A 27,182-nucleotide genomic window follows, 5' to 3' on the forward strand; every position below is an offset into this window, starting at 1 on the left:
CTGATCAGGAAGTCCAGACCTTTCACCATGCGTTTTAGATTTTTCAGCAAGGTGAAAGAACATCTGGGAGAGGGGGAGGCCCTAGAATTAGCTCCAGTGGACGCCGAGTTGATACTACAACACACATCAAATATTAGATCAGTTCATTAAAAGTTGAAGAAGATGAAATACTCAACTTTGAAACAATCCATTGCCACAGGAATGTCATGTACACTACTGGCCATTAAACTTGCTACACCACGAAGATGATATGCTAAAAACGCGAAATTTAACCGACAGGAAGAAGATGCTGTGATATGCAAATGATTAGCTTTTCAGAGCATTCACACAAGATTGGCACCGGTGGCGACACCTAAAACGTGCTATCATGAGGAAAAATTCCAGCAGATTTCTCAAACACAAACAGTAGTTGACCGGCGTTGCCTGGTGAAACGTTGTTGTGATGCCTCGTGTAAGGAGGAGAAATGCGTACCATCCCGTTTCCGATTTTCATAAAGGTTGGATTGTAGCCTATCGCGATTGCGGTTTATCGTATCGCGACGCTACTGCTCGCGTTGGTCGAGATCCAATGACTGTTAGCAGAATATGGAAACGGTGGGTTCAGGAGGGTAATACGGAACGCCGTGCTGGGTCCCAACGGCCTCGTATCACTAGCAGTCGAGATGACAGGCATCTTATCCGCATTGCTGTAACAGATCGTGCAGCCATGTCTCGATCCCTGAGTCAACAGATGGGGACGTTTGCAAGACAACAACCATCTGCACGAACAGTTCGACGATGTTTTCAGCAGCATGGACTATCAGCTCGGAGACCACGGCTGCGGTTACCCTTGACGCTGCATCACAGACTGCAGCGCATGCGATGGTGTACTCAACGACGAACCTGGGTGCACGAATGGCAAAACGTCATTTTTTCGGATGAATCCAGGTTCTGTTTACCGCATCATGATGGTCGCATCCATGTTTGGCGACATCGCGGTGGACGCACATTGGAAGCGTGTATTTGTCATCGCCATACTGGCGTATCACCTGGCGTGATGGTATGGGGTGCCATTGGTTATACATCTCGGTCACCTCTTGTTCACACTGACGACAATTTTGAATAGTGGACGTTACATTTCAGATGTGTTACGACCCGTGACTCTACCCTTCATTCGATCCCTGTGAAACCCTACATTTCAGCAGGATAACGCACGACCGCATGTTGCAGGTCGTGTACGGGCCTTTCTGGATACAGAAAATATTCGACTGCTGCCCTGGCCAGCACATTCTCCAGATCTCTCACCAATAGAAAACGTCTGATCAATGGTAGCCGAGCAACTGGCTCGTCACAATACGCCAGTCACTACTCTTGATGAACTGTGGCATCGTGTTGAAGCTGCATGAGCAGCTATACCTGTACACGCCATCCAAGCTCTGTTTGACTCAGTGCCCAGGCGTATCAAGGCCGTTATTGCGGCTAGAAGTGGTTGGTTCAAATGGCTCTGAGCACTATGGGACTCAACTGCTGTAGTCATTAGTCCCCTAGAACTTAGAACTACTTAAACCCAACTAACCTAAGGACATCACACACATCCATGCCCGAGGCAGGATTCGAACCTGCGACCGTAACAGTCGCACGGTTCCGGACTGCGCGCCTAGAACCGCGAGACCACGCGGCCGGCAGAAGTGGTTGTTCTGGGTACTGATTTCTCGGGATCTATGCACTCAAATTGCGCGCAAATGTAATTACATGTCAGTTCTAGTATAATATATTTCTCCAATGAAAACCCGTTTATCATCTGCATTTCTTCTTGGAGTAGCAATTTTAATGGCCAGTAGTGTAACAGCCATTGTGAAGTGGTGTCAACATTTTCACCAAGACCGCAAAGAAATGGGTGATGCTGATCAGGAAGTCCAGTCCTTGCACCATGCGTTTTAGATTTTCCGGCAACGTGAAAGAACATCTGGGGAAGGGTGAGGCCTTACATTTAGTTCCAGTGGACGCCGAGTTGATACAACACACATCAAATATTAGATCAGTTTATTATAAGTTGAAGAAGATGAAATACTCAACTTTGAAACAATCCATGGCCAGTGGAATGTCATGTATATTTGTTACTGGCAATGAACAGAAACGTATCACGCCATATACTAGAAGATAGTAGTCTCTTCTCTGAAAATGCACTTGACCGTAAACCATTTTGCATAGTCTGTCTAATACAGCTCTCGCACTGCTGGCTGCAGTGAGATAATGTTATCGTCTTCGCAGACGACTGCAGTCTGGGATGAGCGGCACTCCACTCTGACGTAAGAATACCTGCTGCAGCGGTGGCGTATGGAACTCTTGAGGGCGTGCCTACTCTGACGTCTCTGATATTTTGTTGCATCTGGTGGCAACTACGCTTACTAGTGGTTCTGTCGCGAGTTACCAGCCTCGCCTCACCGCCACAATCGTACTATCCCGTATACTTCAGCAATGGACTACAGTTCCAGTTGCCGCATCATTTCGCTGACACACTTCGATACACTTGGGGGCTATACTGCAGCGGAACTGTATCAGCGCGAAACCGAGAACAGGTACTCTGTTCCACCAATGCACCACGCCTGTTGCGCATTGGTCTTAGCGTAGGACGACGGTGTGTAATATACTTTCGGAAGTCGCTACATAAATGTAACATTCTTCCATTCAGCAAAACGATAGTGCTATTCGCATTTGTTCTGTTTCTCCCTGTGCGTAACGCTTGTTCTTATTCTTACATTTCTTCTCCTATCTCTTCAGTACACAACCTGAATGGCTATTCACATACGCTGGTGTCCAAAATTAAAGCAACGAACCGAAATTTTGCAAGGTTACGTTTATTTTGCCGCAAAACAGTACAATCAGGTGATAGAAAAGTAAAAACAATATAAAGAATACAGAACGCAAACAAATGTAACATGCATAACGGTACACAAAAATGGTCTTTTTTTCCAACTTAATGGATTTACACACACATTCCGACAACTGGGTAATACTCCCAGTATAAGGTGTGGCCACCTCTGGCAGCAATACAGGTCTGACAAACGACGGGACATGCTGTGAATGATGTGAATCTCATGCAGAGGCAATAACGCCCATTCTTCCAGCAGCGCCCGTCGCAGGTCTTGGAGAGTGGTTGGTGGATGCTGACGTGATTATCTCGTGTCACTAGTGCACCCCAGACATGCTCTATGGGATTCAAATCGGGAGAACGAGCAGGGCACGCCATGCGTCCAGTATCGTCCGTTTCCAGGAAAACATCAACCACACGTACTCAAGCATTATCGTCCAGCAATACGAAGACTTGGCCGGCAGCATCTCGCAGCAACCGCATATTGAGTCCCAATATTTCGGCACAATACCTGACAGCAGTTAAACCTTGCAGTTTAACCATACAAGTTCATGAAGTTCGAGTCGTTAACATAATCCCTGCCCACACCATTAGGGATCTTCCTCGATATCAGTCTCTTTCCATAATGGTTGGGTCCTGAAATCGTGTTCACGTTCCCTCCAGATGCTAATTCGTCGAGAATCACTGCCCAGACCACATCGGGACTCATCTGTGGAAAGAACATTGGACCACTGTTCAACCGTCCAGATGGGTGTTGACAGCTCCACACTAGACGTTCCCTTCTGTGAAGACGCATCATAGGTACACATACAGCATGTCTCTGACCATAAAGGCCACTGTGCCGAAGCCTTCTGTACACCGTTCGCATCGCAACAACATGTCCAGTGGATGCTGCGAGATCAGATGCCAGTTGCCGAGCAGCACTAAGGAAGTACCGTCGTGCCCTTACAGCCAGATAACGGTTCTCTCTTTCTGATGTTACACGTGGTCGGCCCCACCCTCGGAATACAGTTGCGATCTCTATAAATTGTGGCCACGTCTGAAAAACAACAGAACGATTCACATTAAGCCATTGGGCCATATCAGTCTGCGAGTGTCCTCCCATGGCCCTCCACCGCAGAGACTGGTAGACGTATTCTCTGTGTCACACTGCACCGTCTGTGACTGTGTACACAGCGAGCGATTGTGGATGTGGGACTACCTGGCAAACACTGTCCCATTTAGGACGAGGAAGGAGACGAGGTACTGGCATAATGAAAAGCTGTGAGGACGGGGCTTGAGTCACGCTTGGGTAGCTCAGTTGGTAGAGCACTTGCCCGCGAAAGGCAAAGGTCCCGAGTTCGAGTCTCGGTCCGGCACACAGTTTTAATCTCCCAGGAAGTTCCACTGCCGCATTTGATACGTGCTCTGACGCCGTTGTTGGGGTGGTTCAGAAACTGGCTCTGAGCACTATGGTACTTAACAGCTGAGGTCATCAGTCCCCTAGAACTTAGAACTACTTGAATGTAACTAACCTAAGGACATCACCCGCATCCATGCCCGAGGCAAGATTGGAACCTGCGACCGTAGCGGTAGCGCGGTTCCAGACTGAAGCGCCTAGAACCCCTCGACCACGTCGGCCGGTGTCGATGGCATGGTTGTCCATTGAACAGAACGCCATCTTGTTGCTAAAATTTTGGACACCTGTGTAGATTCTCTTTGACTTGCACGTTATTCCTGTTATGTTATTCAATTCCTCCTCGCGCCCTTTCAGCTTAAAAGTTGACTGGTTGTATCATTTGCTGTTAATGCCACGTGCCGTGTGTTGTCTCGCCAGCAGCCGTGGCTGTGGCGACAGTAGCGGCAGGATACAGTCCCTGGCAGAAGGGCGGCTGGTGTCCACCGGACTGCGCACACAACTGCACGATGGAGTGCCTCAACTGCAAGTGCCCCGGCGAGTGCTCACTGGAGATGAACCGCGTGGTCGCTTGGTGTGACGGCGGATGGGGTCACGATCGCAAGGTGCTGCGCGAGTTCGTCAACTGCTGCGGCTGGCAGCGGGAAGTCTGCCTGTACGGGAGGGGTAAGTGCCACCCCACCCCCTCACCCACCACCCTCACAGCCTAAGGACGGCAGGACGCTACAACCGCATTCGGCTGGCATTCGGGTCACTTGACGTCCCTCGCTCATTGTGTGGTGCCATCTTTGTCTTGACCGCCAAATTTACGAAAGTGTTGTTCAGGACACAATCACAAATAGATATGTAACTGCTGCGAGCAATTTGAGCAGTGCTCCTAAGGTTCCTGCCTACCCACTTCCTCATAAATCGTGGCATATTCAGTAAGAAACAGCCAAGAACTTGTGACGAGGAAGAAACTAAAAGTCGTTGCTGCTCGTTTCAATCACAGAAATTTAAGCTGTCCTCTTAGGTTGCTGTCTAACCATACCCTCTGAAATTTCGATGTATCCGAAAAAAAAAAAGAAACAGATATTTGTAACGAGGACTTTCATCTTTAGATTTTTAATCAGACTAAAGACACAAAATTGATGAAACTCATTCCTGAGACTGTGTACTCTTCTACGCAAATAACATCCGATACTGTAGAACAGGCGTGGGCAACCTTTCGCGACCAGCAGGCCTGAGTCACATACATACATAAAAGCTACACTACTCGCCATTAAAATTGCTACACCACGAAGATGACGTGCTACAGATGCGAAATTTAACCGACGGGAAGAAGATGCTGTGATACGCAAATGATTCGCTTTTCAGAGCACCCGGTGGCGACACCTACAACGTGCTGACATGAGGAAAGTTTCCGACCGATTTCTCATACACAAACAGCAGTTGACCGGCGTTGCCTGGTGAAACGTTGTTGTGATGCCACGTGTAAGGAGGAGAAATGCTTACCATCACGTTTCCGACTTTGATAAGGTCGGATTGTAGCCTATCGCGATTGCGGTTTATCGTATCGCGACGTTGCTGCTCGCGTTGGTCGATATCCAATGACTGTTAGCAGAATATCGAATCGGTGGGTTCAGGAGGGTAATACGGAACGCCGTGCTGGATCCCAATGGCCTCGTATCACTAGCAGTCGAGATGTCAGGCATCTTATCCGCATTGCTGTAACAGATCGTGCAGCCATGTCTCGATCTCTGAGTCAACAGATGGGGACGTTTGCAAGACAACAACCATCTGCACGAACAGTTCGACGACGTTTGTAGCAGCATGGACTATCAGCTCGGAGACCACGGCTGCGGTTACCCTTGACGCCGCATCACAGACAGGAGCGCCTGCGATGGTGTACTCAACGACGAACCTGGGTGCACCAATAGAAAAACGTCATTTTTTCGGATGAATCCAGGTTCTGTTTACAGCATCATGATGGTCGCATCCGTGTTCGGCGACATCGCCATGAACGCAAATTGGAAGCGTGTATTCGTCATCGCCATACTGGCGTATCACCCGGCGTGATGGTATGGGGTGTCATTGGTTACACGTCTCGGTCACCTCTTGTTCGCATTGACGGCGCTTTGAACAGTGGACGTTACATTTCAGATGTGTTACGACCTGTGACTCAACCCTTCATTCGATCCCTGCGAAACCCTACATTTCATCAGGATAATGCACGATCGCATGTTGCAGGTCCTGTACAGGCCTTTCTGGATACAGAAAATGTTCGAGTGCTGCCCTGGCCAGCACATTCTCAAGATCTCTCACCAATTGAAAACGTTTGGTCAATGGTGGCTGAGCAACTGGCTCGTCACAATACGCCAGTCATTACTCTTGATGAACTGGGGTATCGTGTTGAAGCTGCAAGGGCAGCTATACCTGTACACGCCATCCAAGCTCTGTTTGACTCAATGCCCATGCATATCAAGGCCGTTATTACGGCCGGAGGTGGTTGTTCTGGGTGCTGCTTTCTCAGGATATGTGCACCCAAATCGCGTGAAAATGTACTCACATGTCAGTTCTCGTATAATATATTTGTCCAATGAATACCCGTTTATTATCTGCATTTCTTCTTGGTGTACCAATTTTAATGGCCAATAGTGTAGCTGCCTGCATCATCATGTAATGTGACAGCAGCTCCTCTAGTTCATAAAGTCGAAACTTAGCACCTGTGACGTTAATTTTTATGGACTAATGCACCGTCATGAATGGCACCCATTTCTCATCATGCCATGCCAACAAATTATTCCTCAAATCATCCATTTTTGAGAGCACATTCATTTTGTTTTCATACCGTCTTAATGTGTTTACGTTTACTTACGTGCTGTGAACATTGTTTCTTGACTTATCACGTTTTACAGTAGCTGCCTCGAAACTGCTTTTGCAAAATTCTGCAAAGCTACAGTAAAGAAACAACATTCTGGATAGCTGTTAGCAAGAAAACGAAGTCCACGACACGGAAATAAATGTAAACATCTGAAGATGGGATACCGAGCGATTTGAAATATCGTCATGCAAAAATAAACACCTAGAAAAGCAACTTATAGCGGATAATTCATAATAAATTCCATTCAGTAGCAACAGCTGCAGTGTTTTAATATCTGCACAACGGACATGAATAATTTAATAATGTTAATATGGAAATATTCTAAGATATATCCCGGGTGGAGCACAATGTGAGCACCTCCTTCTCTTCTCTCTCATCCCACAAATTTCTTCCGCAGGCTGACTGAAACCAATCAAGGGTCATCAAGTGCAGCCCGTGGGCTGCCAGTTGCTCATACACACTGTAGAAGATAATTCTATTACATGAATAAGAAAAAATCTGTCACAAATGTGAAGATAAAAGAAAAAAGAAAAAACAAATATTAGCTTGTTGCAGGATAAAAAAAAAATAAAAAAAAAGGCTCTGAGCAGTATGGGACTTAACATCTGAGGTCATCAGTCCCCTAGAACTTAGTACTACTTAAACCTAACTAACCTAAGGACATCACATACACCCATGCCCGAGGCAGGTTTCGAACCTGCGACCATAGCGGTTGCACGGTTCAAGACTGTAGCGCCTAGAACCCCTCGGCATGTTGCAGGATGTCAACCTACTTTTTCGACTTTGTAAATTCACGTCTCTAACAACAAGACCTAAGTGAACACGTACAAGCATTGTTATAGTTAATCTCGGGATCTCCTCAAGGCTTTTACCACTATTGTGTCATTTACTGACATTAACTATAATCGAACCCAGAGTGATGTGTGTGATAAATCTTCAACATGCTCTTGCCTGGAAACGGCTTACTGTCTTAACATTCTACTAATAACATGAAAACAATGAAATAAGTACATTCAGTATGGTGTCTCCAAAGTAACAAGTGAGGGGTGTCACGTGACTAATTTTCAGTTTCAGCTGAATGGCATTGTACCGTCCTCGTTCTAGTCCTTCTTCATCTGTCATGAGTGGTGGTTTTCATTTAGAAACTGGCGCCAAAATTGCGCGTGTTGTGACACCTGTCTGCTGTGCAGTTTGGAATCCAAACGCAGAAGATGAGCTTATGATGGAGTATCATTCATACAAAAAGGTATTTATAGTGCAGAAACAGAATACAGGAACTAGCAATAGCAACAGAGTTTATTTATGGCATAAGGAAAATCCGCAACATATATTCTTGACATTAACCATATGCCCCCCCCCCCGCCCCCGCCCCCCCATGAACCATGGACCTTGCTGTTGGTGGGGAGGCTTGCGTGCCTCAATGGTACAGATAGCTGTACCGTAGGTACAACCACAACGGAGGGGTGTCTGTTAAGAGGCCAGACAAACATGTGGTTCCTGAAGAGGGGCAGCAGTCTTTTCAGTAGTTGCAGGTGCAACAGTCTGGTTGATTGACTGATCTGGCCTTGTAACACTAACCAAAACGGCCTCGCTGTGCTGGTACTGTGAACGGCTGAAAGCAAGGGGAAACTACAGCCATAATTTTTCCCGAGGGCATGCAGCTTTACTGTACAGTTAAACGATGATGGCTTCCTCTTGGGTAAAATACTCACCCATACAGATCTCTGGGCGGGGACTGCTCAGGAGGACGTTGTTATCAGGAGAAAGAAAGATGACGTTCTACAGGTCGGAGCGTGGAATGTCAGATCCCTTAACCGGGCAGGTAGGTTAGAAAATTTAAAAAGGGAAATGGATAGGTTAAAGTTAGATATAGTGGAAATTAGAGAAGTTCGGTGGCAGGAGGAACAAGACTTCAGGTCAGGTGACTACAGGGTTATAAATACAAAATCAAATAGGGGTAATGCAGGAGTAGGTTTAATAATGAATAAAAAAATAGGAATGCAGGTAAGGTAGTACAAACAGCATAGTGAACGCATTATTGTGGCCAAGATAGACATGAAGCCCACCCCTACCACAGTAGTACAAGATTATATGCCAACTAGCTCCGCAGATGACGAAGAGACTGATGACATGTATGATGAAATAAAAGAAATTATTCAGTTAGTGAAGGGAGACGAAAATTTAATAGTCATGGGTGACAAGAATGCGATAGTAGGAAAAGGAAGAGGAGGAAAAGTAGTAGGTGAATATGGAATGGGGGTAAGAAATGAAAGAGGAAGCCGCCTGGTAAAATTTTGCACAGAGCATAAGTTAATCATAGCTAACACTTGGTTCAAGAACCATAAAAGAAGGTTGTATACATGGAAGAAGCCTGGAGATACTGACAGGTTTCATATAGATTATATAATGGTAAGACAGAGGTTTAGGAATCAGGTTTCAAATTGTAAGACATTTCCAAAGGCAGATGTGGACTGTGACCACAATCCATTGGTTATGAACTGTAGATTAAAACTAAAGAAACTGCAAAAAGGTGGGAATTTAAGGAGATGGGACCTGGATAAACTGAGAGAACCAGAGGTGGTAGAGAGTTTCAGGGAGAGCATAAGGGAACAATGGACAGGAATGGGGGAAAGAAGTACAGTAGAAGAAGAATGGATAGCTTTGAGAGATGAAATAGTGAAGGCAGCAGAGGATCAAGTAGGTAAAAAGATGAGGGCTAATAGGAATCCTTGGGTAACAGAAGAGATACTGCATTTTATACAAAAATGCAGTAAATGAAGCAGGCACAAAGGAATACAAACGTCTCAAAAATGAGATCAACAGGAAGTGTGAAACTGCTAAGCAGGAATGGCTACAGGACAAATGTAAGGATGTAGAGGTGTGTATCACTAGAGGTAAGATAGATACTGCCTACAGGAAAATTAAAGAGACCTTCGGAGAAAAGAGAACCACTTGCATGAAAATAAAGAGCTCAGATGGAAACCCAGTTCAAAGCAAAGAAGGGAAAGCAGAAAGGTGGAAGGAGTATATAGAGGGTCTGTATAGGGGCGATGTTCTTGAGGACAATATTATGGAAATGGAAGAGGATGTAGATGAAGATGAAATGGGAGATATGATACTAAGTGAAGAGTTTGACAGAGCACTGAAAGGCCCAAGTCGAAACAAGGCCCTGGGAGTAGACAACATTCCATTAGAACTACTGATAGCCTCGGGAGATCCAGCCCTGACAAAACTCTACCATCTGGTGAGCAAGATGTATGAGACAGGTGAAATACCCTCAGACTTCAAGAACAATATAATAATTCCAATCCCAAAGGAAGCAGGGGTTGACAGATGTGAAAATTACTGAGCTATCAGTGCAATAAGCCACAGCTGCAAAATACTAACACGAATTCTTTACAGAGGAATGGAAAAACTGGTAGAAGCCGACCTCAGGGAAGATCAGTTTGGATTCTGTTGAAATGTTGGAATACATGAGGCAATACTGACCCTACAACTTATCTTAATAAGTAGATTAAGGAAAGGCAAACCCACATTTCTAGCATTTGTAGACTTAGAGAAAGCTTTTGACAATCAGAAACCAGATGGCGGTTATAAGAGTTGAGGGGCATGAAAGGGAAGCAGTGGTTGGGAAGGGAGTGAGACAGGTTTGTAGCCTATCCCTGATGTTAGTCAATCTGTATATTGAGCAAGCAGTAAAGGGAAAAAAAAGAATAATTTGGAGTAGGAATTAAAATCCATGGAGAAGCAATTAAAACTTTGAGGTTCGCCGATGACATTGTAATTCTGTCAGAGACACCAAAGGACATGGAAGAGCAGCTGAATGGAATGGACAGTGTCTTGAAAGGAGGATATAAGGTGAACATCAACAAAAGCAAAACGAGGATAATGGAATGCAGTCGAATTAAGTCAGGTGATGCTGAGGGTATTAGATTAGGAAATGAGATGCTTAAAGTAGTAAAGGAGTTTTGCTATTTGGGGAGCAAAATAACTGATGATGGTCGAGGTAGAGAGGATATAAAATATAGACTGGCAATGGCAAGGAAGGCGTTTCTGAAGAAGAGGAATTTGTTAACATCGAGCACAGATTTACGTGTCAGGAAGTCGTTTCTGAATTTATTTGTATGGAGTGTAGCCATGTATGGAAGTGAAATGTGGACAATAAATAGTTTAGACAAAAAGAGAATAGAAGGTTTCGAAATGTGGTGCTACAAAAGGATGCTGAAGATTAGATGGGTAAATCATATAACTAATGAGGAAGTATTGAATAGAATTGGGGAGAAGAGAAATTTGTGGCACAACTTGACTAGTAGAAGGGATCTGTTGGTAGGACATATTCTGAGGCATCAAGGGATCACCAATTTAGTATTGGAGGACAGCGTGGAGGGTAAAAATCATAGAGGGAGACCAAGAGATGAATACACTAAACAGATTCAGAAGGATGTAGGTTGCAGTAGGTACTGCGAGATGAAGAAGCTTGCACAGGATGGAGTAGCATGGAAAGCTGAAATCAACCAGTCTCAGGACTGAAGACCACAACAACCATACGATAAATTCTCCATCTTGCAGAAAACTGAAAGAATAAGAAAAGTACCATCTAAACATTTCAGAATATCAACATTAAACATTTTTTTTATTGAGAAAGTATATCAGCCTACGTATAGGGTGGAGCAAATAAAACTGGCCCAGATGAGTGGATACAATTGGACATAAATTTGTGGCAGCAATAATGGAGGAGGAAATGACCGACAGATACTTCCAACAGATTGGAGCAACTGTCCATACAGCCTGCCGAATCTTGGAGCACATTTACGCAATCTTCATGCCTGTCAGAGTTTTTAGCAGATCCTAGCTGGCCACCCAGGCCACCTGATCTCTCACTCTAAGATTACTTTGTGTGGAGTGCCCTCGAGTCTCAATTGTATCGCAACAATCCATACAGTCTGCAGCAGAACATTTCGGATGTGACTGCAGCAATTCCAGCAGCTTCGATCTGCTTTCAGCAACTTGCTGACCAGGACCCAAAAGTGCCAAGAGATGAATGGTGGTCACTTGCCACATCTGTTATGGCCATGTTAATACTGTATTTCCTTTACTCTGCTGCGTTTTTTTGTAGCCTGGAACTCTGTTCTGCGAGCCGCTTTTATTTGCCCCACCCTGTACAAATGTCATAAAATATTTGCATTGAAGTAAATAGTGCCTTTTTACTTTGTCGTTTTTATTCTTTTAAGTGACAAATCACATCAAAAAGTATTTTTCATTTCGACAGATCTGACGTTTTCTCTGACTAAATGATTATCATTAAAAAAAAATTATCTATTTGTAGTCTTCTGTGCCCTTCTGTTTCTAGATATTCATCCTTTCCCTTGAGAGCAGACTCAAGCAGAAAAATCATAAAAACCAGGAAAAATCATCAAATCTTCCCGCAACATTTTCATTGTATCGCAAAAACAAACCAACAGTAGAAGAATCATGCCTTATGATAATCAACAGTAAGAATGCAATGCATAAAATATGTCACTGAACACCTTTCTTCCTCTGCCTTCCCGCCCCACAGTGCTAAACCACACACTTTTCCTTGTTCTCCTCAAATGGTTCAATTGGCTCTGAGCACTATGGGACTTAACATGTGAGGTCATCACTCCCCTAGAACTTAGCCTTGTTCTCCTCTCCAGTCTCCTAAGCCACCAACTTTCCTGGAAATAGACTAATTAGAAAACTACTAATCCAAAACACAGACACAGCTCTCTCAATAACAGCTCAGTATTTTACTGTCATAAAAATGAAACAGTCCATCACCAGCTTCCTATGAAAAGAATGGGAAAGGGGTGTGACAACATTCTCATCCACTGGTGAGTTTCTAATTGTTCACCTGGAAGACTGTAACAGGTATATACTTTGGTTCTATGTCTGCCATGAAGGATATGGTAGTTATCGACAGGTTGACCAACCCTCCCATATTTCTCAGCTGTCCCATATTATAGCAATTTCTTTCTAACCCTCGCGGCTTGCTTATTGACCACCTGTTCCTCCAATACTTTACATCTTGTGAAATACTATTGGTAGTTCAAATTGCCTGACTGACAGATATTGAAAAGTTTTCATATAATTATCAATACTACACTAATAAGCCAAAACATTATGACCACCTGCTTCATAGCTTGTTTGTCTGTCATTGGAATGAAATAGATCACCGATCCTGCATATTATGGACCCAACCATTTGTTAGTAGGTTTGTGGAAGTATGTGGGTTTAGATGTCTATGCACAGGTCATGTAATTCGTGTAAATAACAGGCCACTGATTTGCATACGCAGTTATGTGCCTGATAGCAACCCAGATGGGTTCCATAAGATTCACTTCAGGCAACTTTGGCCACCAATACATCAACGTGAGTTCATTACAATGCTCCTCAAATCACTGTAGCATGGTTCTGGCTCTGAGACATGAACAATTGTAATGTTGCCATCGGCGAACACATCAAGCATGAAGGGATGCAGGTGGTTCGCAGCAGTCAGTGTGCCTTCAATTACTACCACAGTCCCCATGCAAGTGCAGGAGAATGTCTCCCACATGACAATACTGCTCTCACCAGCCTGCATCCATAGCATGCTGCGCGTTTCAAGCCTCCATTCCCTTGACGACAATGTTTGTGGAGACGACCAGCAACCTAGTGTAGCAAAAATGTGACTCACTTGAAGTGCCAACATGTTTCCATTGACTGATGGCTGAATCCTAATGGTCCCATGCCCACTGAAATTACAACTGGCAATGTTGTTGGGTCAACATGTGAACACGTAGGTGTGGTCTGCTGTGGAGCTACATGTTCAACAAAGTACGATGAAAGGTGTGTTCCAAAACACTTGCACATGCACTGATATTGTGCTCTTTTTTGGCAGAGTTGTATCCTACTTTACAGAGCAGACAAGCCTGTGAACCCCATGTTCTGTGAGAGTGATGGGTGGCCAACCATTTGGCACTTATTGGTAGTTTTACTGTCCTACCTCTTTCTGTAGATGCTCACAACAGTAATATGTGAACATTCAACCAACTTCGCCATTTTTGAAGTACTCATTCATGGGCTCTGTGTAATAATAATCTGCCCTTTGTCAAAGTCACTTATCTCAAAGGATTTCTCCATTCGCAGCCCATATCTTCACTACGGTGATCCCCTGTTTGTGTCTGCTCCATTCACATACTTCTATTACCATGTCAAGTGCACGCAATGCCACCAGGTATAAGCCAACATCATGGTGGGCAGCGACCATAATGTTTTGGCTGCTCGGTGTACAGTCAACATATAGTAAGCCTCAAGGGAAACCCGAGTAGTGGAGAAAAAGGCATTGCCTATGCATCTAGAGGGGTCATGAGAGGAAGAATGTTTACTTTTTCTCACTCAATTCTGACAACCCATGGATGTGTTCATCTCATACCTTTCAGCAATTATGGTATAAACAACATATGGAAGTAATAAGGATATGCAAAAGTGGATGATAGAGACATCCATGTTTAAAAACACTTGTTATGTTATTTATTTCCCAACTAAGTCACATAACACAACAACATTTCACAAGTAAGCAAACTATGTTAGTTTTTTAAATATTTATAACTCCTTTGTCACACATTACAAGAAAATGCAATGAAGTTCTGCAATTAAAATTTATTGCAACTAATTCTCCCTTAAAATTATGCTCAGATGTTGAGTATCTCCCTTACAACCGTGACCAAATGTTGGTCACCTAGGTATAGATCACAAGGAAAACATTAAGATATATGGTTCACAGTATGTTATTCAAGACTTCTTCATCAGTTTTCAATCACCTTCTGATGTGCAAACAGCTGCCGACTAGCCACAGCTTCTCAAAAATTACCCCATATTATAGTCCTCATTTTTTCATTGAATCTGCTTCTTTTTCTTTATCTTCATTTCGTATATTTATGGGATCAGCATGTTAATCTGGGTTTGGAAATGTTAGTGGTATAAGATGACCAAATGCCCTTCTTGCTCCCTAGGACAGAATTTGTGCACACCATCTATCTGCATCTATGTTATACTATGCAAAAGTGTGGCAACATTTCTCAAAATGTCTGAGAATTGTGTAGCTGTGGTGAGGCATGGGTAGCAGTGCAGAATTCACCCTGTTGGATGTGAGAAACAGCCTGCAAACCATTTTCAGCCTGGCCTGCACACCAGCATTCATTGTTAATCTGCCAGGCAAATTTGATACAGGATCAGCACATCTTCCCAAATCCTGGAAGCTGCATGCTACAGTGCACAGCTATCTGGGTGGCTCAACACTCCATCACTGAGTATGAAGTATTTATCATCTTTTGCCAATAATGCCAATTCACATTGCTTACTGTATGTAGCTAGTATCAAATTATATACTCAAAGTCAATATATCAACATCATTTAATACACATTCTCGGTAATAACCATTGCTTCTTTCCTTAGCTGAATAATGTTTCACACCTTTTGTTCTATACATTACACATGGTGTTTCAGTTTTGGGAGCATATGTTTTGGTTTCAGTCCTATGAATTCTGTAATAACGTCCCCTGATAATTCATCTTTCATTACACCCACTTTCTTTTTACCGACACATGGTATGTTATATATAATGTTGTCAGGGTAACCCAAATTATTAGAGTACCTATGAACATTACTTTTAATAACATCATAAATGTTTGAGATAGTTACGTAGTATATAAAGCTGTGTCTGCATAATACATTTTAACAATTTCAAACAATGGAAAGTCCAGGATGGTATATCGACAATATTATGAAAAGACTGCAGTCTGGCTGTAGTGGCTGGAGATAGCAGTCAATAGTGTGAGGTCTGCTTCCTTGTGTGTGTGTGTGTGTGTGTGTGTGTGTGTGTGTGTGTGTGTGTGTGTTTCTTTTTTGAAGGAGGGTATGGCTGAAAGGTTATATGTACTAGTCTTTTCATTGTGCCAGTCTGCAACTCAAGATTTCATTAACTTATACCCATAATGGGACTCTAAGATGTGCCTTATAAATATCTAAAATAACCATCTATACAGCTACAGATTTGTTAAAAACAATGTTAAATCAGCTTATTTCAATAGTAAGCAAATTTTCACGAAATATGACATTGTACTTGAAATTTGGTCTTTCAGTCAGACCAGTGGCTCCCTATCTAGCTTCCCACTGTATTGCTAGCTTCACATCACTCATTTTTTGCATATTGCCAAAAACACTGTTAATCCATTAACTTAATTTTGAATTAATGGATGAAGCAGTATATTGATATTAATGCTGTGAAACATATGAATGCAAAAGATTGAGGGAATGATAATGTCTGGTGAATTTTTCTTAAAATAAGATAATTATTCAGACATTGCTTTACATTTCTGTAATGAATCACATGATTTTTTTGCTGTATAATGTGTAAATCAGCTTCTTTACAATTACTGCCTTTTGTTTGTCAGGGGTACCACTTGATTTCAGCATAAAGGCAGATCTGAGTGAAGTTCATGACATTTTCTGAATACATGAGGTCTACTTCTAAAATGTAACATATGTCTAACTCATAAGGTATGCTCAGTACTTCAAAACTGTCGATAGAGAGCCCTGCAATACCAGAAAGTGTTAGGTACTGCATCACTTCCCAACAGTAGACTATTAACATCAAGAGATATATTATAAGATTAATTAAACAATGGAAAATCCATCATGGAATAATGACAATATTACAAAAATTGTTGATTACTATAGTGAAGATGTTGAGTCGTAGACGGGGGAAGAAACCAAAAAGAAAAAAAAAACTGCTATGCACGTAAGCTTTCAGCAAAAGATCTTCTTCTGAAGTAGACAGCAAAAACAACACACACACACACACACACACACACACACTGGTGCAAACACAACTCATGCACACATGTCCAATGAGCTCAGCAGCTAGAGCCAGTGGCCATTTGTGTCTGAGTTGTGTTTGAATTAATGGGAGTGTTTATGTTGTCTAAATCTGAAGAAGATCTTTTGGCAGATTTTTTCCCCACTGTCTGCGACTCAACATTAACATCTCCACTATGTGGTGAGTATCTATTCTTATCATAATATTGTCATATAAGATTTGCTGTTATTTTCAGTATAATCAGCCATGAACCTATTATGTGCAGGAGCATGCCTATGCTAACAGTGAACAATATAGCATCTCTGACACCACACTCAACAAATTTTGATTGTTCTGAGCCTGTAATAAGCTTTAATTTTACATTAGTAGTTTTCAGCAAAGTATCCCTCATTAAACCAAGTGAAGTCACATAATGGACTGGACCCGGTTTGTGCATTTTGACACAGTGTGTGTGGAAATTTTCAAAGACATTAGCCAATACAAGGTATAAATCAGAGAAATTCCCTGTTGTCTCCATTCAGATACACACAATGCCTTGCACCCTCCTTGGTACTCAAATTCTTGGATAGTTGTTTCATCAGCCTGCAAGATTCTGAATGCTTCAGTTGGTGGCAACTGCTCATCCAACAAAACTGATTCACCAGTTACATACTCACATGGAAACATACCTTTCTACAGAAAGGATAAATCAGAATTTTATATTGCAATGGTGTTACACTCCACTAGATTTAGTACATATTTTACACCTTGTCATGTTTAATGCAATCATAGAAACATGGCCTGAATTTATTTTCACATTTTATTACGTTCAGTTTGTTTCACTTGTTTGCAGAGTTTCATAACTATAAAATGACCATTGTATTTCATCATATTGTGAAACAACAGGCACTATAAACTTACGTCTGTAATTTAAAATACAGTTAGCATGTGCAGTTCCTTGAAATCTGCTTGTAAAATGACAATGATTTTCGTGTTGCACGCCAGTTTTCTTGAGCCATTCATGCAGACATGGAAAATTTCTGCTGCTCAAAACTTTATCTCCTCTCCAAGGCTATGATTCATCTGCTTATTTCACAGCAAGTAATTTTTTATACTGTTGTCAAAAAACCCAATATAGTCAGTAACACAGTACAGATGAAACTCTGGACATACCACACTGTAATTACAGTGCATGTAGAAAGCAACACTACACGATTTTGTGCTCATGAATTTCATCACTAACACCCAGTTGTAGTAAGCAATCGATATCTGCATACAGATTGCCATATTTGTTGAATTTTTTGTATTGTTCCTCTGCTTCTCATATATACACTACTGACCATTAAAATTGCTACACCAAGAAGAAATGCAGCTGATAAACAGGTATTCACTGGACAAATATTATACTAGAACTGACATGTGATTACATTTTCACGCAATTTGGGTGCATAGATCCTGAGAAATCAGTACCCAGAACAACCACCTCTGGCCGTAATAACGGCCTTGATACACCTGGGCATTGAGTCGAACAGAGCTTGGATGGTGTATACAGGTACAGCTGCCCATGCAGCTTCAACATGATACCACAGTTCATCAAGAGTAGTGACTGGCGTATTGTGACGAGCCAGTTGCTCAGCCATCATTGACCAGACGTTTTAAGTTGGTGAAAGATCTTGAGAATGTGCTGGCCAGGGCAGCAGTCGAACATTTTCTGTATCCAGAAAGGCCCGTACACGACCTGCAACATGCGATCGTGCATTATCCTACTGAAATGTAGGGTTTCGCAGGGATCAAATGAAGGGTAGAGCCATGGGTCGTAACACATCTGAAATATAACATCCACTGTTCAAAGTGCTGTCAATGCAAACAAGAGGTGACCTAGACGTGTAACCAATGGCACCCCATACCATCACAAGGGGTGATATGCCAGTATGGCGATGATGAATACATGCTTCCAATGTGTATTCACCATGATGTCACCAAACAGGGATGCAACCCTCATGATGCTGTAAACAGAACCTGGATTCATCCGAAAAAATGACGTCATGCCATTCGTGCACCCAGGATCGTCGTTGAGTACACTATCGCAGGCACTCCTCTCTGTGATGCAGCATCAAGGGTAACTGCAGCCATGGTCCCTGAGCTGATAGTCCATGCTGCTGCAAACATCATCGAACTGTTCGTGCAGATAGTTGTTGTCCTGCAAATGTCCCCATCTGTCAACTCAGGGATCGACACGTGGCTGCACGATCTATTATAGCCATGCGGATAAGATGCCTGTCATCTCGACTGCTAGTGATACGAGGCCGTTGGGATCCAGCACGGCGTTCTATATTACCCTCCTGAACCCACCGATTCCATATTCTGCTAACAGTCATTGGATCTTGACCAACACGAGCAGCAATGTCGCGATATGATAAACTGCAATCGCAATAGGCTACAATCTGACCTTTATCAAAGTCAGAAACGTAATGGTAAGCATTTCTCCTCCTTACACGAGGCATCACAACAATGTTTCACCAGGCAACGCCGGTCAACTGCTGTTTGTGTATGAGAAATCGGTTGGAAACTTTCCTCATGTCAGCACGTTGTAGGTGTCGCCACCTTTGTGTGAATGCTCTGAAAAGCGAATCATTTGCATATCACAGCGTCTTCTTCCTGTCGGTTAAATTTCACGTTTGTAGCACGTCATCTTCGTGGTGTAGCAATATTAATGGCCAGTAGTGTATTTCCTTGATGTAGGCAGTAAACATTTACAGACAAGGAAGACATCTTAAGTGGCTGACTGAACTTTCGTACTCTATTGGAGAAAACTAGAATATATGTGTAAAGAAGTTTTTGTAGGTTTTGGATTGTAAAAGCAAAATTCAAGCAAATCTGCTCAAGAGTATTGTCACTGATTTTAATGTGCCATGTATGACGTTCACCCTTTATTTACAATTATATACTACTGAATCCATAGCAGCTCCTCTTCTTCACCAACAGCCTGCAAACAGAGATGTCACAGTACTTTAATTTTCATGGATATGTTTTGCAGCTGCGAAATTTAAGTCGAAGGTTCTCTTAAGCTTTGGGAACACAGTGATGCAGAAAGTATAACATCTGAGACTTGGTAGTAATGACCTTCATAATTACATTTTGAAGCTGAAGAGTGTACGTGCACGTGTATGTGTATACACAAAATCTCTTGATGACAGTCACAAATAGGGTAGGTAACAGTTCCAGCAACACCATTAGTGACAAAACACTACTGGCAGCCTTGCTTATAAGATCTACAATACCTTCCTCCTTTCTCAAAAAGCTCTCAGACAAGTTGAGACTTGCAGACATCTGCACATGCATTTTCAAGGACATGTTTATGCTATCTCCAAGTGTGTCTCCTGATGGCTTGACTTAAATACATGTGCAAGAATCATTTGCATCATTAACTGTGAGCTGTGTAACTTCATGTAACAAAAATGTTTCAGATCTTCGTAACAAAATCCTGACTGTTTTAATACTTTTCAGTCATTTATGATACTTTCAACACTTATGAATTTTTTTTGTACTTCCATAACTTTTCAATATCTTCCAACACTTTTTTATATTTTTGTGTACTTCCCAAACTGGTTTATAGCATTACAAACAGCTTTGCACAAACATCAGCAGGGTTTATAGCAAAAGCCATTGGCTTTATAGAAATATCAATGGGAGCTATGTCCGACAGATTTCATGGTGTATAAGAACCAACATGTGGAAGTTTCCTGAGAAGTTTGTATTACGAAATTAACAGCTGGCATGAAGCACTCCAGCTGCGCTTCGAATAACTGTCAAACACCGAGCTAACATGGCCTTCACATATGTGTGCGCTATCTAATGCTAAGCAACAAGCTCTTTAATGGTATACTACAGCACAGCATAGTGCACAACTGCAGCTAGCCCTAAGGAAATGATGCTGCTGCTAATTTTACAATGTAAACTACATTATATTATTAACAATGTAGGAAAAGATAGAGTGCTACTTGCCACAAAGAAGACATGTCCAGTTGCAGTCAGGCATGATTATAACACACTCACATATAGCTTTCAGCCCCCTCCCCCCCCCCCCCCCCCCGCCACACACACACACACACACACACACACACACACACACACACACACACATGAAGGGTGCACACAGAAATCTGGAGGTGGCAGGGATGGGGTAGTAGTGTGTGTGCGTGTGAGTGGGGAGAGAGATGAACACTGTCTGGTGGAGTGTGCAGGGGATAGACTGCCAACATGCAGTGGGGCAGGGAGTTGGGGCAAGAAAGGAACAAAATAGGAGAGGAGCAGGGAAAGACAGTCAGATGCATTGGCAGAGGGCTGCAAATAAACAGGGTTAAACTATTATTTATTATATCTAAAAACAAAGATGATGTAACTTACCAAACTAAAGCGCTGGCATGTTGATAGACACACAAACAAACATAAACATACACACAAAATTCAAGCTTTCGCAACCAACGATTGCTTCATCAGGAAAGAGGGAAGGAGAGGGAAAGACGAAGGATGTGGGTTTTAAGGGAGAGGGTAAGGAGTCATTCCAATCGCGGGAGCGGAAAGACTTACCTTAGGGGGAAAAAAGGACAGGTATACACTCGCGCGCGCGCGCGCGCGCGCGCGCGCGCGCGCGCGCGCGCGCGCGCGCGCGCGCGCGCACACACACACACACACACACACACACACACACACACATATCCATCCGCACTTACACAGACACAAGCAGACATTTATAAAGGCAAAGAGTTTCGGCTGAGAGATCAACGTAGTGTAATGGCTATATCCTGCTTCCACCAGTACTACAGTGTAGCCAAAATCTGGTAGTCACAATTGTTGATTAGAATAATGGTTAAGTGTGAAGTGCAATCGTTTTGAAAATCACTTGGAACAGCATATGATCTCAATCCCTATGCACTGATGGCAACCTGAAAATGTTCTGATGTATCAGAAAGGTTTTAGAGCCTATAACACCATCTCAGCTTCAGGTAAATTCAAATACCCTATTTCAGCAGGAAATGTGCAAAACTTCTTCACAGGTGAAAGCTAACATTACTTCACTGGCCTGAAAGTTTGACTGACATGTCAACCATCATACCAGTCTGAAATACAATTGTTTGGGAATTTGTATATCACAACAGTTACTGCTGATTGGAAATGTTCAGGAAGAAGGCTAAGGGACTGAACTTCGCAGTTACTCCCAAACAGATCCACACAGAAGAAATCATTGAGTCCATGGAAGCAGCACTCTGGCACATATACGCAATTGAAACTGAGACAATTAGGCAGGAAATTGTTAGAATTTAACTAAGAGCCAAGCCACTCAAGAACAACCTTAGCTGGGAGGAAAGGGTAACTATTTACAGAGTTAAAGAAGAACAATGGAACTGTGATATTACAAGCAGGTAAAATCAGTGCTACTGTGATCTTGTATACCATGCAGTACAAAGACAAGGTGAACTGAGGATTGACCCTATGGCTAAGATAGTTCAGTGGCCACAGACCTTAATCAAGGATTCAAGAACTGATGCTCATACAGCCAAGGATCTCATTCCCAGTTACACACATTATTTATAGAGTGACAAAATTACTCATCCTTTACACTAATTGTAAATGGGGTCAACTCACCTCCATACAATTTGGCAAAGTGTCAAGCCCACAAATGAAGACCTCTAGTTGGCAAAACAGAACTTGGCACTCAATAGAACACACAAAGGGGAAACAATTCTACCCACAGAAATCATAATCAGCTTTGACGTAAGGTCACTATTTACAAATGTGCCAGTACATAAAAGTGTTTGCATCCTACAAGAGCATTTTGTGCCAGACATTTGTGACATGGCTGATTTCTATTTGTCATCAACATACTTCAAATTGCAAGGAAAATACTATGGCCAAATAGACAGTGTAGCAATGGATTCTCCCCTATCCCCTTTAGCAGCTAACATATTCACAGAGGCCTCTGAAGCAAAAGCACTTTATTCAGCTTCTTTTTGCCCAAGTTGTTGGTTGAGATATGTGGATGTCATTTTGGCTACAGTGAGACAATATTCGAACAAAATGCACAAGAAGATCCAGTTCACACTCAAAGTAGAAGAGAATTGCGCTGTACCATTCCTAGACCCGGAAGAATATCAGACAATGGATGGCACACTAGGGTACATAGTTTATCGGAAGCCAGTTCGTATGAACAGATATTTATATGCCCAATCCCACCATTGCCCAATGCAGAAGAATTTGGTCATTCGTTGACTGTTCACGTGCATTACCTAAGGGATCCCCACTGTATAACACCTGAGCATAAAAGGCTGCAAACAATGTTCTTGGCCAATGGATGCAATCTCAAATCAATCCACACAGTGATGGCAAGGAAAAATGAAAACAAGATAAGCAGACAACTGACAAACTGCAGCCAGCAGTGCACTTACTTTATGTGAAGAATGTTGCCACCTGCATTGGTAAACATGTTTTCAGGGTTGGCATCCAGTCTGTGTTTTACACCATCTGCAAGATCCAGGATGTTCTTGGCTCCACCAAGGACAAGGTAGATGCTCTGTACGGTGCTGGCATGTACAAGGTGACTGTGGAGAAGTCTATATTAGTGAATCTGGAAGGCCAGTAGCAATGTACGTATTGGAGCATGAGCACTCCATTCAGTTTGGGCAACACAGCAAATCTGCAGTGGCCGAACAAAACTTATACGCTTCCCAAGTATGGATGGTGAGCAGAGCAGGGAGGCCATTAAAATATTAAAACATCCATGAATAGAGAGGATAGTCTCAAGCGTGCACCATCCTAGCTGTCAGCCGTGAGAACCCAACAGGCCATACTAACAACAAAAGACGTGAGCGTTACAGGTGAGCAACTGCCACTGCATGGCCTATGTCCAGCATGAGGAAAAACTCTACACTCCATTCACTGATGACTACGAGTCACATCATAGACTGTAAAATGCAGTAGACAACAGCAGTTTCCCATTCTCAGCAACTTGGGAAACCAATTACAATTAAGTTTCTCTCTCTTTCCACCTCAAGATTCCAGGAATGTCAATGTTGTTAAAAGTGTGATGTAATTTCATGCTCAGTGGAGCAATCACGGCAAAATATAAGGGTCATTCCACAAGTCTTGGCAACTGTGGTATATCTTGTGATAATGCAACAATTTCATGATGTGCACTGGACTGGTATGGCAGTATGTGTCTCAATGCCAACACGAATTAGGATTCCAGTACAGGAGGTCACAGTACAGGTTGAAATTAAACACACGCGTTGGAAATCTGTGTAAATTTATTGTGCACAAGTACAAATGGAACAAAAATGAGTCAGAATCAACTACTGTGCTTCAAATTAGTTTCCCAGCACATACACACAGCATTGCCAATGAAGGGGAAGGCGAAAAACGCCATTGGCATTGCCATCAGTGTGTGTCACATGTCGGCCAAAATGGCATGAAAACATTTGCTCTGTTTGCAAAGTGCCTCCCATGTAATGGTTTCCTCAGTAGTGGAACAAGTTCAAAGTCACATGGACTGAGCTCTGGTGAGAAGGGTAGATGGGGGAGGATCCATCTTGCAGCATGCCCAACCTCACACTGAATGTTTCTGGCATCGGTACCGAGCCATCCCTCACATGCACTAGCAATATGTCAGTTGTTTCTCTAATGTCGGCAGCATGTTTCTTATAATGAATTCTGAACAACAAAATATACCTGTAGACCCTAACAAAGGCCACTATAACTGTGGCCAAAATGTTGGTTTCATCAGTGATTTTTATTTACAATATGACATGGTGTCATACCCAAGAAACTTTCAATTTTAATTGGCTTAGGCCATGTGAGACCACCTTTTGTTCTTTATTGTTCTCTCTCTTGATGCGTCTTTGTTAGGCTACATATGCCCTAAGTGCTGATAGGAAGCAGTGTCAGACAAGTTTGTCCAGACTGAAAGAAACAATGCTGATATTATATTAAAGTACCATAATCTTTAGGACTAAGTGACTAACACAAGAGTCTAATGTGGCAATTTCTCTGTCTTTCCTGTCAGAGTTGAACAAGTGTTCTGTCTATCAACATAGTGTTAAAACTTAACACATGCAATGTGCAATTTTCTCTGGAAAAGACAATAGTGTTTAAGTGTACCGGCCATTCCATGCCAAGTGGTCTAATGTCGGAAAAGGTCCCCGCACGACAGTCACAGATTTTGCTGAAATTTTGTGTGAACATTTGCACATGATCCCAAAGAACACTGGTAAAGTTTCACAGTTATTAATTAAGTTTGGTGATACAGTCATTTGATTGACTCCATAATACAGCTATTAAATGTGCGCCCGTAAATATTCAGCAAATTTGAGGCATAATATTTCCAGAAATTTTTTCTTGAAAGAAACAAAACTAGGCCATCTTGTACGACTTTTTGCACTTTCTTAAATAAAATAATAAAAAAAGGTTTCCTGAATGATTATGATATGAACAACTTGATATGAAGTTGGCAGTAAAAATACCTGCTCGAAGGAAATGTGAAATTTAGTTTATACCTCCAGAAGATATTGAAGGATACACCTGAACCCTAGTACATAATAACTTACCAATACAACAACTTAGAACATAAAATTTAATTCTTCTACTACTTTCCAATACCATAGTTTACAAACTGACGGCAATGTTGATGATTTTTCTACAAACACCAAAAATGGCTGCTTTTGTAACACTTGTTCAACAAAAAGTCCTCTGCAAATTCTTTTAGACTGTTTTCATTAGAAATACCATGTTCTAAACGACCTACAAACTGTTTGGTTTTGCAATAAAATCATATAAGGCAACAAAAAGGATGACAAGGTTAAGTAATGTCTGCCGAGAAAACAGACTCCTTACTAAATGTGAAGGTTACCTTTTTGTGTCTGCGGAAGCAATTGTGAGGTAAACCTGAAACTTTGCTCATAATAACATACCAATCAATACAAGGTCCTAGATTACAAACTTTCATTCTCTTACAGCTTTCCTCAGATGGTAGAGCACTTGCCCGCGGAAGGCAAAGGTCCCGAGTTCGAGTCTCGGTCGGGCACACAGTTTTAATCTGCCAGGAAGTTTCATATCAGCGCACACTCCGCTGCAGAGTGAAAATCTCATTCTGGTCTCAAAAATTGCTGAGAACTCATGGTTGCACTTCTAATAGCTGCACATTGGAGACAACAAATGATTATATTTGCAAAAGTACCAACCTAATGATCATGATGCTTTACAAATGTTTACTGGGAACATGTTCAATTATTCATATAAAATTTCATCAAAATCTATGATGGTAATGAGGAACGTCTAGACCACTTTGCATGCAATGACCCTATAGAGAAACAGTTTAATAGCTGGAATCAGTAAAAATATGAGAATTTGGAGTTTGATTAATTCATTGTGTATCTCCTATGATTCTGTTGCAGAGTGTGAAGCTGCACACCACGTGATGAGCAAGCATTATTGAGCCACCAATGGGGTGCCAAGAAAGGTCATCCAGTTACCCTGTAATCACTGTTCCATAATCATAAAATGAAGCAATAAACAGAGATATCTGAAATCACACAGCACATTTCTTTTTTTTCTCTATACCATCACAAACAGTCTACCTGTCTTTGAGTTTCATGTGATGTCAATTACAAACAGTATCAGTTTGTCCTGGTAAAAACAAGACATTGAAAAACGGTTTGTATGATATTTTTGATTGCACTGGAAGGATGTAATACAGTTGTATTTTCAAATGCTCTTGAAAAAGTTTAGAATGTTTCCATAGTTAGCCGACACTTCTCTTGTGAAAAAGATGTGTGACACAGTTAAGTGGAAGTGAACACAACTTCACTTGTGCAGTATGCTAGTGAAACATTACAACTGAATAACTAAACCAACAAAATACGATTTAAAAAGTCTGTTAAGTGATGTTACACATTTTCTGAAATGACAATTAAATAAAATCAGTTCAAGATGACACACTACAGTCCAAGAAATCATTAAGACTAATTTGAGAAGCAGCCATTGGTAGAGGCCATTACTCAACTGTAATGGATTGATGTGTGGCGTGTGCATGCACATGCACACGCACGCACGCACGAACACACACACACACACACACACACACACACACACACACACTATATCATAAAAAGAACAAACATTTGAGCTTCTTCTTTTTTCCTAATGTAAAGTCACACACAGACAT

General features: G+C 42.2%; 1 protein-coding gene across 1 annotated transcript in view; it reads left to right on the forward strand.

The window, feature by feature from the left end:
* LOC124613980 overlaps positions 1 to 26,553 on the forward strand; it is a 50,658-nt gene extending 24,105 nt beyond the window's left edge. The window contains exons 2-3 of the mRNA XM_047142766.1: positions 4,671 to 4,913; positions 26,413 to 26,553. Coding sequence (XP_046998722.1) covers positions 4,671 to 4,913; positions 26,413 to 26,453 — 284 coding nt within the window. The 3' untranslated portion in view covers positions 26,454 to 26,553. The remainder of the gene's footprint in view (positions 1 to 4,670; positions 4,914 to 26,412) is intronic.
* Positions 26,554 to 27,182: the final 629 nt, after the last annotated feature.

This window comes from Schistocerca americana, chromosome 4 (assembly GCF_021461395.2).
Source record: "Schistocerca americana isolate TAMUIC-IGC-003095 chromosome 4, iqSchAmer2.1, whole genome shotgun sequence".
In the NCBI taxonomy this organism is placed as follows: Eukaryota; Metazoa; Arthropoda; class Insecta; order Orthoptera; family Acrididae; genus Schistocerca; species Schistocerca americana.